The following is a 12,382-nucleotide window of genomic DNA, read 5'->3' as shown; positions in this document are numbered from 1 at the left end:
TCGGTAATGTTTTAGGAACGTTCTCCAACTTGTTTGACATTGGGAATGTTCTCAAATAGTTCAGAGAACATTAAGAAAACAACATTCTCCTTTGAGAATTTGAGTACTTCAGTGTATCGTTTCCTACAGGTTCCCTCACGGTTCTGTTTAAAGTACTGTTCTCAAATTGTTCCGAGAACTATAAGAAAGCTTTCCATAAAAACCACAAGAAAACTTTAGTAACGTTCATAGAATGTTCTAAGAATGTTATTTAAAAACATTCCTGTCGCAGAATCAACAAAACTCTCTATCCTGGCCGCGCCCACTAATTGATCACACCTGATCTTAATGAGTGCTTGTTTCCTTTAAAACGGGGTCTGTTTGAATAGACTACAATGAACAGCTTTGTATACATAAAACAACATGGCATGCCGTCTCCATCCTGGTGTCGCAGTGGACTAATTCCATGGACAGAGAACAGAAGATTACAGGTCTGAATCTCACTGATGCCATGCCACAATAACAAAATATATGTTTGCATGATTAATGCCAAATTAAAATCATTTCCATGTGTCCTATCCAATGATTTATATTTATATATATATACTCTAGATGACTAATAGGGGGTGCTGTGTTGAAGCCACTGCATCTCCATCTTGGAACTCCTCCACCGTTGTAAAACAGAACGGTTGAGCTAACGTAGGCTAATGCGATTAGCATGAGGTTGTAAGCAACAAGAACATTTCCCAGGAAATGTCCCACTACAACAACAAAAATACTTAAATACATGTAATTTTTTACATTTAATTGAAATAATGTAGAATTCCATTCATTCCTCTGATGGACTGCTCCTACTGGGGAGTACCAATATGGCCGACCAGTGGTTTCAAAGCCTGTCAATGGCCAATAGCTACAGTAGCATCAGCAATCCAGAGTTTATATACATCATTGGTCCTATCTGTGCCTGGAGTAAAAAAAAAAAAGTGAACCCCAAAATAAGTTATCAGTGTTATTAAAAGTCTTAATAAAACATTCAGTGAACGTTTTATTAAGGAAGCTATTCAAAAACCTCTAAATGACCTATATTTGATAAAAACCTCCCAGATTTTTTTTTAAGGAACCAGAGTAAAACATTCTCAGAACCTCTCTGCTACCAAAGATAAACATTCTCAGAACATAGGAAATGTTCACTTCTTTTCTCAGAACGATAAAACGTTCAGATTAATGTATGACTTCGTTCCCACAACCAATGTGAAACCAAAAGCATACGTTCCCACAACTTCCAAGGAACCAAATGTGCTAGCTGGGTATTGACTAGACATTGACTGTCACATAAAGGTATTCCCTATTCCGTTGTTCTCTTACCGTCGCTGGCCCTGAACTTGGTGCTCAGGTATTCATCTCCAGGGATCTTGGCTTTCTTTCTGGCAAAGGAGGCTCTGGGACAGCCAGAGAGACTACAAACAGGAAGAATAAAGATGGTCAACTTCATCAAGTTGAGTATTTAAAACCATGAATGAACCACAAAATGATACATTTAGAATTGTAACGCAATCAGTGGTAATCATTTGTCTGTCAGCTGCCCTGTGTTCTGTGTTGTGATTGGTCCATACCTGCAGTGTGTGAGGAAGCTGGCCTGTGTTCTGTGTTGTGATTTGTCCATACCTGTGGTGTGTGAGGATGTTGGCCTGTGTTCTGTGTTGTGATTGGTCCGTACCTGCGGTGTGTGAGGAAGCTGCCCTGTGTTCTGTGTTGTGATTGGTCCGTACCTGCGGTGTGTGAGGAAGTTGGCCTGTGTTCTGTGTTGTGATTGGTCCGTACCTGCGGTGTGTGAGGAAGCTGCCCTGTGTTCTGTGTTGTGATTGGTCCGTACCTGCGGTGTGTGAGGAAGCTGCCCTGTGTTCTGTGTTGTGATTGGTCCGTACTTGCGGTGTGTGAGGAAGCTGCCCTGTGTTCTGTGTTGTGATTGGTCCGTACCTGCGGTGTGTGAGGAAGCTGCCCTATGTTCTGTGTTGTGATTGGTCCGTACCTGCGGTGTGTGAGGAAGCTGCCCTATGTTCTGTGTTGTGATTGGTCCGTACTTGCGGTGTGTGAGAAAGCTGCCCTGTGTTCTGTGTTGTGATTGGTCCGTACCTGCGGTGTGTGAGGAAGCTGCCGTTGGCGTGTCCTGATCCATCACAGCCGGGGGTGGGGCAGTTGGGGGCCTCCGTCTTGAAGGCCTTCCAGGAGAATGGGTTACCGTTGAGCATCCCCTCCTTCTGCCTGCGGGCAGCTAGCGGGCACCCATAGGCACTGCGATGAGTGGCGTACTTCCCACTGATGTGACCCAGGCTGTCACAGCCTGGCACGGGGCATCTGTAGGGGAGAGAGGGAGGGGAAGAGAGAGAGGTGTAAACGTTAGTATATCTATAGATATAAGACTCATAGAGAGAGATAGGATGGAAAGCACAAGGTGAACGGTACATATAGTTATAACATAATGTCATATATTTAGTACATATGTGTAAGACTGCCATTACAGTAGCTAGTACTATTTCACTATGGGTCCAAAAACATGGCCGATTAAAAAACAAAGTGTTACTTCTTCGCCGTAGGTTTGACATTATAGGTACTCCACTATAGGTACCTCTACCTGTTGCATGGCATCATGTTGTGGTTTCATAACCAAGCACATTCAACAAACACAGACGCCAACGTCTTTTATTGGCTGTCGTCAACAAACATTTAGAGTTGACGACAATTTCAGAGAAATGCGAGATGTCATTTTTTGATCTACACTGCAATACACTACAATGAACTACAGTACTATGAGTTAGCACAGGCAGCGCAGTGCGTCTCAGCCAGGTGTGATGTCATCTCTAGGAGACAAACTGGGGACAGGTCATCCTGCCTCTGCACGAAGGTCAGGGTGACTGCCTTAAATTTTTGATAGTGACTTTTACCGTATATCTTAATTGGAAGAAAAAAGGGCCGTGGCTTTCTTTAGTGGTACGAACTTTAAGAGCTCGGAGTCCTCCTTGTCGTCCTTGGTGGGAGATGTTTTTAATCCACCTTTCTTGGCACGGGGGCACCCAGACAAACTGAAAACACAAAGTATGAAGCCGATGAAAAAAGGGTGGAAAAACACCTTGAAGAGACGTTACTGTTTGACAAAAAGGGATGGAACATTATATGGGAAGCATCTTAATGTTTTGATTCGAATGCCGAAAGAAAGTGCAATGTTTAAAAAAAAGAAGAAAAAAAAAGAAACCAAACAGCTATTTGAAATCCAACAAAGTAGTAAAAAAAAATATTTTTAAACTTAAGCATATACATAAAAAAAATAAAAATTAAGAATAATAATTTTCACAATTGTGTTTGGGTGTATGAGTCCTGCCTGAAACTACCATGATCTCTTTCTAAGCTTCTCTGGCCTTGTGTGTCTGTGTGTGAGAGAGAGAGAGGGAGAGAGAGACAGAGAGAGATAGAGAGACAGAGACAGAGAGAGAGAGAGAGAGAGAGAGAGAGAGAGAGAGAGAGAGAGAGAGAGAGAGAGAGAGAGAGAGAGAGAGAGAGAGAGAGAGAGAGAGAGAGGGGAGAGAGACAGAGAGAGATAGAGAGACAGAGACAGAGAGAGGGAGAGAGACAGAGAGAGAGAGAGAGAGAGAGAGAGAGAGAGAGAGAGGGGGACAGAGGGAGAGGGAGAGGGAGAGGGAGAGGGAGGGAGGTAGGTTGAGAGAGAGGGAGGGAGAGGGAGAGGGGGAGAGAGGGAGGGAGAGGGAGAGAGAAGGTCGTTTTGCGACTGTTTCTCATATGAGATGGAAGGAAGGTAGGGATGGTGGACGTAGGTTGGTAGTCCACTGATGAGCTCTGTACCTTCTGTGGGAGGCGTAGTTTCCAGTGTTATGTCCTGAACCATCACATCCTGGAGTGGGGCACCTGGGAAATCAAGGGAACAGGTTAAATGTCAGCGCACCGACAAATACAAGCGTTACATTTGCACCATAGCAACCGATGTGTGTGAGGGTGTAGGAGTAGTGTTTTTTTATGTGGAGACGGGGGCAGGAGAATTACAAGGACAGATGCAGCAAGAGTAGCGTTAGCAGTCCCAGTAAAAACAGCAGAAATAGAAGGAAATCGAATTTAGCATTGAGCCAATGACTTGAAAAAGGGGAAAGCCCAGTTGGAAATGGACATACTTGAGCTCAGCAGAGTGGGCCGCCATGAGGGAACGAAGACTCTTATCAGCAAGAGGACAGCCAGACAGACTGAAGGGAGAGAGAGGAGAGAGAAAGAGAGGGAGAAGAGAAAGAGAAGAGAAAGTGTTAAAGGAGGAAAAATCAAAGATAGAATATAATTCAAGGTCATTGGAAAAGTATTTTGAAAATAGAAAACAGCCATGAAGGAAAATGTTCTATTATGGATGCAATCTTCATCTAAATCAGTAGGTAGCCACTGTGGTTCCTGTATACAGTGTGACTACATCATTCAGGGCCTATGCTATATAGAGGGGCATACCCTACCTGCGATGGGATGCATAGTTTCCAGTGATGTGGCCACTGCCGTCACAGCCAGGAGTGGGGCACCTGGAGACAGACATAGAGAGGAGGAGAGGGTAGGAGGAGAGGAAAGGAGAAGAGAGGAGAGGAGAGAGAGGAACAGAGAAGAGGAGAGTAGAGGGGAGGGGAGGAAAAGAAAGGAGAGGAACATAGTGGAAGGGAGAGGAGAGGAGAGGAGAGGAGAGAGAAGGAGAGGAGAGGAGAGGAGAGGAGAGGGAAGGAGAGAGGAGAGGAATGGTGAATGGCAGTATCTCAGGGGAAAGGGGGAGACGTGGAAGACTAAATGGACGTGTTGTGCAGCCGCTCCTCCAGGGGGAATTGACAAACTCTTAGAAAACATGGTTCCAAAAGGGTTCTGCGGCTGTCCCCATATGACAACCATTTTTTTGTTCCAAGTAGAACCCTCTGTGGAAAGGGTTCTACATGGATGCCAAAAGGGTTCTACCTGGAACCAAAAGAGGTTCTTCAAAGGGTTCCCCTATGGAGACAGCCGAAGAACCCTTTCTGATGCTACGTAACACCTTCATTTCAAGGACTGTAGATCATTTACTTACAGGAGCAGGTCTTTCTTGCAGTCCTTGGGTTGTTGGAACTGGACCTTGAAGTTTGGGGTGGTGACCTCTCCAGGGTACTTCCTCTCCTGGGGGTAGTCCTGCATCAGGTCCATGTCCTCAGGGTCGGACGAGGCAAACGACCGCGCTGTGTGGTGCTCCAGCTGTGCAATGAAACGGAAGTAAGAAGATTAGAGAACACATCCAATCCTTTAGTACATTTGAATTGTTAGGCATGAGTGTAAAGATGGCAACAAGCCTCCATGATCTTAACGAGGAGAAGAGGAAAGGAAGGATGACGAAGATAGTAGAGAACAGACCTCCTCTACATCCTCCTCTCGCTGGCGGTTGGGTTTCGTGTAGTCCAGAGGCTCCTCCCACTGTTCCTGTTTGTAGGCGTGGCCTGTGTGGGGCGAGGTCATACCACTGCTGCCTCCGTGGTGCAGGGAGGAAGAGGAGGAGGAGGGGTCCGGGGAACACAACCCTGGGCTGGTACCCTCTCGTTTGACGGGCTTCTTCATGCTCAGGTCCAGAGTGCCATTTTCATCCACCCCGATGTCCTGCATAGGGCAAAGATAAAACAAGAGAAGAGAGCAATGATGCAACCGCACCTCAACATTATCCTCTTGCTTTTAACTAATGCCACCTAATGTAATATTAATGTATTGGCTTGGCAGTGAAGGTTAGTGAAGGTTATTAATGAGGTGAGGTTGCTATAGTGATAGGAGGTCTACAGTACAGTGTTTTGCTGACCTAGTGAAGGTTATTAATGAGGTGAGGTTGCTATAGTGATAGGAGGTCTACAGTACAGTGTTTTGCTGACCTAGTGAAGGTTGTTATAGAGGTGAGGTTGCTATAGTGATAGGAGGTCTACAGTACAGTGTTTTGCTGACCTAGTGAAGGTTGTTATAGAGGTGAGGTTGCTATAGTGATAGGAGGTCTACAGTACAGTGTTTTGCTGACCTAGTGAAGGTTATTAATGAGGTGAGGTTGCTATAGTGATAGGAGGTCTACAATACAGTGTTTTGCTGACCTAGTGAAGGTTATTATAGAGGTGAGGTTGCTATAGTGATAGGAGGTCTACAATACAGTGTTTTGCTGACCTAGTGAAGGTTGTTATAGAGGTGAGGTTGTTATAGTGATAGGAGGTCTAAAGTACAGTGCCTTGACCTAGTGAAGGTTATTCATGAGGTGAGGTTGCTATAGTGACAGGAGGTCTATAGTACAATGTTTTGCTGACCTAGTGAAGGTTGTTATAGAAGTGATGTTGCTATAGTGATAGGAGGCCTATTCAGCTGGCCAGGTACGGTAAAGTGTATCTTATTACAGACATGATCGAGGTGTAGCTACAGTAAAGATACAGTAGTCCTACCTAGCCCTGCATGTGTTCGGGGGTGGAGGGGGGCTGGATCTACCTTGCTGGCCAGGTCCTGGTGCTTGGTGCTCAGGTTCTCAGGCCTCTCCCAGCAGCGCGTGGACAGGTTGAGGATGGCTGTAGCGGCCATGTGGGCTGCCTGGGCTTCATGGGAGTAGTCATAGGCAGAAGAGGAGGCTGTCTTTCCATAACCTCCATGCAGGCTGAGGCTGGGAGAAGAAGACTTTGGGGACGAGACTTTAGCTGAGGAGAAAAGAAACAGAGATATATCATCTCGTCCTGTATGTATGTCCAAACTTTTGACTGGTATTGTATATATTTATGTATATATGGCTGTTAGTACAACATCCCGTTTCCTTACATTTGAAGGCTTTGGGTGAGGTTTCGCTGGTCGGTATATTTGATGCAAGCACACGCTTTCCAAACACCTGACAGTCGAAGCTTGCATAATCAAAGGAGACCTTGGAGTACTTCTCCAGCTCCTTGGCCAGGCTGGCACGAGGTGTGGTGGGTATCATGTTGGGCCTGTACTGCCTATAATGAGGCACCTCCAGTTGCTTCACAAAACACATGGGCCTAGAAGAGAGAGAGAGAGAGAGAGAGAGAGAGAGAGAGAGAGAGAGAGAGAGAGAGAGAGAGAGAGAGAGAGAGAGAGAGAGAGAGAGAGAGAGAGAGAGAGAGAGACCAATCACAGGGCAGGTCATTATCTCAGGAGAGAGAGGGGCAGGATTAAAAGCTGTTTTATCAACAGAGGGGACATTTACATATTGTAGAGCATGGAATGTATGAGCTTTAAACCCTGTAGTTTTCATGGGGTGCCAGAGCTTTTGTCAGACCTGTTGGGGTTAACTCCACTGACACACGAGAGGGTCCTGGGAGAGGATAGTGTAGCCCACTGTTTTCCCTCTCCTTATCACCATAAACAACCCCATATCGCTGGTCACAGACAGTAGTCACAAGCCATCCTATCAGAGCTGCCCTTCGCTATGACATCACGGTTCAAACAGCTCTCTCTCTCTCTATCTCTCTCTCTCTCTCATGGCTCACAGACACACAGGCAGGCTGGGAGGAGATGACTTCTGTTGTGTTCACAGACACACAGGCAGGCTGAGAGGAGATGACTTCTGTTGTGTTCATAGACACACAGGCAGGCTGGGAGGAGATGACTTCTGTTGTGTTCATAGACACACAGGCAGGCTGAGAGGAGATGACTTCTGTTGTGTTCACAGACACACAGGCAGGCTGAGAGGAGATGACTTCTGTTGTGTTCACAGACACACAGGCAGGCTGAGAGGAGATGACTTCTGTTGTGTTCACAGACACACAGGCAGGCTGAGAGGAGATGACTTCTGTTGTGTTCACAGACACACAGGCAGGCTGGGAGGAGATGGCTTCTGTTGTGTTCATAGACAGACAGGCAGGCTGGGAGGAGATTGCTTCTGTTGTGTTCATAGACAGACAGGCAGGCTGGGAGGAGATGGCTTCTGTTGTGTTCATAGACACACAGGCAGGCTGGGAGGAGATGGCTTCTGTTGTGTTCATAGACACACAGGCAGGCTGGGAGGAGATGGCTTCTGTTGTGTTCATAGACACACAGGCAGGCTGGGAGGAGATGGCTTCTGTTGTGTTCATAGACACACAGGCAGGCTGGGAGGAGATGACTTCTGTTGTGTTCATAGACACACAGGCAGGCTGGGAGGAGATGGCTTCTGTTGTGTTCACAGACACACAGGCAGGCTGGGAGGAGATGACTTCTGTTGTGTTCATAGACACACAGGCAGGCTGGGAGGAGATGGCTTCTGTTGTGTTCACAGACACACAGGCAGGCTGGGAGGAGATGACTTCTGTTGTGTTCATAGACAGACAGTGGTGAACTGAGCGGTGTGCTTTCTGCCCATTGATCACTGGGATACCCTCTCTCTCTTTTTATTCAATGTGGATTCCATTATTAAAAGGATATCATGTGACATACTTAGCCATCTCTGGTGTGTTCTCTGCACACATAACAGACCTGCTCATTTGAATGACAATGGGGGGAAAGAAAACAAGGTTTTATGTTTTAATGCTTGTCTGTTTTGTCGGACCACAGACGAGGTTCCTCAAGGAAAGCAATTATTTCCCCCCTATCCTCGCAATGCCCTGTAACTCGCATAATTATCTTATCGGGCGGCATTATTAATGAAAATACCAAGAAAGGAGCATGTACTTAGCATAATACCGCTGTCTGGTCGTTAACAGTAATTATAATTATTTTGGCATGATGAGGGTGAATAGAGGATGACATGACAAAAACACATCATTGCAGTAGTGCTAAGACTGTGGTGTCCTGATTGACACTTCGCACGGGGTTTCGCAATTGACAACAACACAAGTGGTGTTGAGCAGCCAAGGATACTGCAGATACTGTATGAAGTCTCTGTGAACTAGAAGTCGACCGATTCATCGGAATGGCCGATTAATTAGGGCCTATTTCAAGTTTTCAAAACAATCGGAAATCGGTAATTTTGGATGCCAATTTTTTAATTTTATTTTTTTACACCTTTATTTAATCTTTATTTAACTAGGCAAATCAGTTAAGAACACATTCTTATTTTCAATGACGGCCTAGGAACGGTGGGTTAACTGCCTTGTTCAGGGGCAGAATGACAGATTTTTACCTTGTCAGCTCAGGGATTCAATCTTGCAACCTTACGGTTAACTAGTCCAACGCTCTAACTACCTGCCTCACGAGGAGCCTGCCTGTTACGCGAATGCAGTAAGGAGCCAAAGTAAGTTGCTAGCTAGCATTAAACTTAATCAATCATAATCACTAGTTATAACTACACATGGTTGATGATATTACTAGTTTATCTAGCGTGTCCTGCGTTGCATATAATCGATGCAGTGCGTATCGTTGTTCCAACGTGTACCTAACCATAAACATCAATGCCTTTCTTAAAATCAATACACAGAAGTAGATATTTTTAAACCTGCATATTTAGCTAAAAGAAATCCAGGTTAGCAGGCAATATTAACCAGGTGAAATTGTGTCACTTCTCTGGCGTTCATTGCACGCAGAGTCAGGGTATATGCAACAGTTTGGGCAGCCTGGCTCATTGCCAAATAATTTGCCAGAATTTTACATAATTATGACATAACATTGAAGGTTGTGCAATGTAACAGGAATATTTAGACTGATGGATGCCACCTGTTAGATATAATACGGAACGGTTCCGTATTTCACTGAGAGAATAAACATTTTGTTTTCGAGATGATAGTTTCCGGATTTGACCATATTAATGAGCTAAGGCTCGTATTTCTGTGTGTTATTATATTATAATTAAGTCTATGATTTGATAGAGCAGTCTGACTGAGCGATGGTAGGCACCAGCAGGCTCATAAGCATTAATTCAAGCAGCATTTTTGTGTGTTTTGCCAGCAGCTCTGCTGTTTATGACTTCAAGCCTATCAACTCCTGAGATTAGGCTGGTGTAACGATGTGATGTGAAATGGCTAGCTCGTTAGCGGGATGCACGCTAATAGCGTTTCAAACGTCACTCGCTCTGAGACTTGGAGTAGTTGTTCCCCTTGCACTGCATGGGTAACACTGCTTCGAGGGTGGCTGTTTTTGTTGTGTTCCTGGTTCGAGCCCAGAGAGGGGCGAGGAGAGGTACGGAAGCTATACTGTTACACTGGCAATACTAAAGTGCCTATAAGAACAACCAATAGTCAAAGGTATATGAAATACAAATGGTATAGAGAGAAATAGTCCTATAATTCCTTTACTAACTACAACCTAAAACTTCTTACCTGGGAATATTGAAGACTCATGTTAAAAGGAACCACCAGCTTTCATATGTTCTCATGTTCTGAGCAAGGAACTGAAACGTTAGCTTTCTTACATGGCACATATTGCACTTTTACTTTCTTCTCCAACACTTTGTTTTTGCATTATTTAAACCAAATTGAACGTTTCATTATTTATTTGAGGCTAAATTGATTTTATTGATGTATTATATTAAGTTAAAATAAGTGTTCATTCAGTATTGTTATAATTGTCATTATTACAAAAACATTTTAAAAAAGTGGTTGATTAATTGGTATCGGCTTTCTTTGTCCTCCAATAAATCGTTATCGGCATCGGCGTTGAAAAATCATAATCGGTCGGATATGGAGAGAGAGAGACAGACAGACAGAGAGAGAAACAGAGAGAGAGAGAGAAAGACCGAGAGAGAGACAGAGAGATTGAGAGACAGACCAAGAGAGAGACAGAGAGAGAGAGAGAAAGACCGAGAGAGAGACAGAGAGATTGAGAGACAGACCAAGAGAGAGACAGAGAGAGAGAACGAGAGATACAGAGAGAGAGAGAGAGGTGACCAATCATTACCTGAGGACTCGGTCATTGTTGTTGGGACTTTCTTTGAGGTGCTCTCTGATTGGCTGGGAGAGATGCTGCTTGTCAAGGTTGAGGCTCTTGGACAGCTTCTCTGCGGCTGCGATGGGGCATCCTGACAAACTGGGATAACCAATAAGAGGAGAGAGTGAATGCTGAGGAGAAGTCAGGCTGCTGTCAATGTATGTCTACATCAAACTGATTTAGAGTGACACATACAGAACATGCATTCATATAGATTAACATATACTGACACACACACACACACACACACACACACACACACACACACACACACACACACACACACACACACACACACACACACACACACACACACACACACACACACACACACACACACACACACACACACACACACATTGTAGAGTACCTGCGGTGGGTATTACGGTTGCTGTTAACATGACCCTGTCCAGTGCAGCCTGGAGTAGGACACTTCAGCACATTCTCATGCATGGCCAGGACTGGAGAGGACATAGACACAGGAGAATATTATGATTATTAGTATTACTATATTATTATATTATAACCTTTATTATAATATTATTATTATTTTATTATTATTATATTATTATTATTACTATTATTATTATATTATGATTATATTATTATTATTACTAGTATTAGTATTATATTATTATTATATTATTATTATTACTAGTATTATTATTATATTATTATTATTACTATTACTATTATATTATGATTATATTATTATTATTGCTAGTATTATTATATTATTATATTATTATTATTACTAGTATTATTATTATTATATTATTATATTATTATTATTACTCGTATTATTATATTGGTGGTCCTTCTGTAGCTCAGTTGGTAGAGCATGGCGCTTGTAACGCCAGGGTAGTGGGTTCGATTCCCGGGACCACCCATACGTAGAATGTATGCACACATGATTGTAAGTCGCTTTGGATAAAAGCGTCTGCTAAATGGCATATATTATTATTATTATTATATTATATTATTATTATATTATTATTATATTATTATTATTACTAGTATTATTATATTATTATTATATTATTATTATTACTAGTATTATTATATTATGATTATATTATTATTATTACTAGTATTATTATATTATATTATTATATTATTATTATATTATTATTATTACTAGTATTATTATATTATTATTATATTATTATTATTACTAGTATTATTATATTATTATATTATTATTATTACTAGTATTATTATTATTATTATATTATTATATTATTATTATACCAGTATTATTATTACTATTATTACTATTATTAATACTATTAATACTATTAAGATTATTATTAACACGTTCTCTACTCTGTCACATACAATAATGTGTTTTTTCCTGTGTGACTTGGAGAGGGTATTGGGTATATGGTCTGGTGTATAGGGTATAGGGTATTGGGTTAAGGGATATTGGGTATAGAGTATTGGGTATAGAGTATTGGGTATTGGGTATTGGGTATAGAGTATAGAATATAGAGTATAGAGTATTGGATATAGAGTATTGGGTGTAGGGTATAGCTTATAGAGT

The 12,382-nt window shown here is 42.7% G+C and overlaps 1 protein-coding gene across 5 annotated transcripts in view; it reads right to left on the bottom strand.

The window, feature by feature from the left end:
- The window catches only part of LOC118374212 (myelin transcription factor 1-like), a 53,013-nt gene that overhangs the window by 4,366 nt on the left and 36,265 nt on the right, over positions 1–12,382 (bottom strand). For 2 of the 5 annotated variants that reach the window (XM_052484739.1, XM_052484738.1), the window contains 12 exons: positions 11,210–11,300; positions 10,810–10,938; positions 6,805–7,019; positions 6,484–6,686; positions 5,389–5,628; positions 5,072–5,232; positions 4,482–4,544; positions 4,158–4,226; positions 3,835–3,897; positions 2,976–3,059; positions 2,113–2,334; positions 1,345–1,436 (listed from right to left, as the gene is read on the bottom strand). In XM_052484739.1, the coding sequence (XP_052340699.1) occupies positions 1,345–1,436; positions 2,113–2,334; positions 2,976–3,059; positions 3,835–3,897; positions 4,158–4,226; positions 4,482–4,544; positions 5,072–5,232; positions 5,389–5,628; positions 6,484–6,686; positions 6,805–7,019; positions 10,810–10,938; positions 11,210–11,300 (1,632 nt within the window). The remainder of the gene's footprint in view (positions 1–1,344; positions 1,437–2,112; positions 2,335–2,975; positions 3,060–3,834; positions 3,898–4,157; positions 4,227–4,481; positions 4,545–5,071; positions 5,233–5,388; positions 5,629–6,483; positions 6,687–6,804; positions 7,020–10,809; positions 10,939–11,209; positions 11,301–12,382) is intronic. The other 3 variants (XM_052484741.1, XM_052484740.1, XM_052484742.1) reach the window with 3 other exon arrangements.

This window comes from Oncorhynchus keta, chromosome 28, assembly GCF_023373465.1.
Source record: "Oncorhynchus keta strain PuntledgeMale-10-30-2019 chromosome 28, Oket_V2, whole genome shotgun sequence".
NCBI classification, from domain to species: domain Eukaryota; kingdom Metazoa; phylum Chordata; class Actinopteri; order Salmoniformes; family Salmonidae; genus Oncorhynchus; species Oncorhynchus keta.
This window is presented reverse-complemented; position numbering and strand designations above follow the sequence as displayed.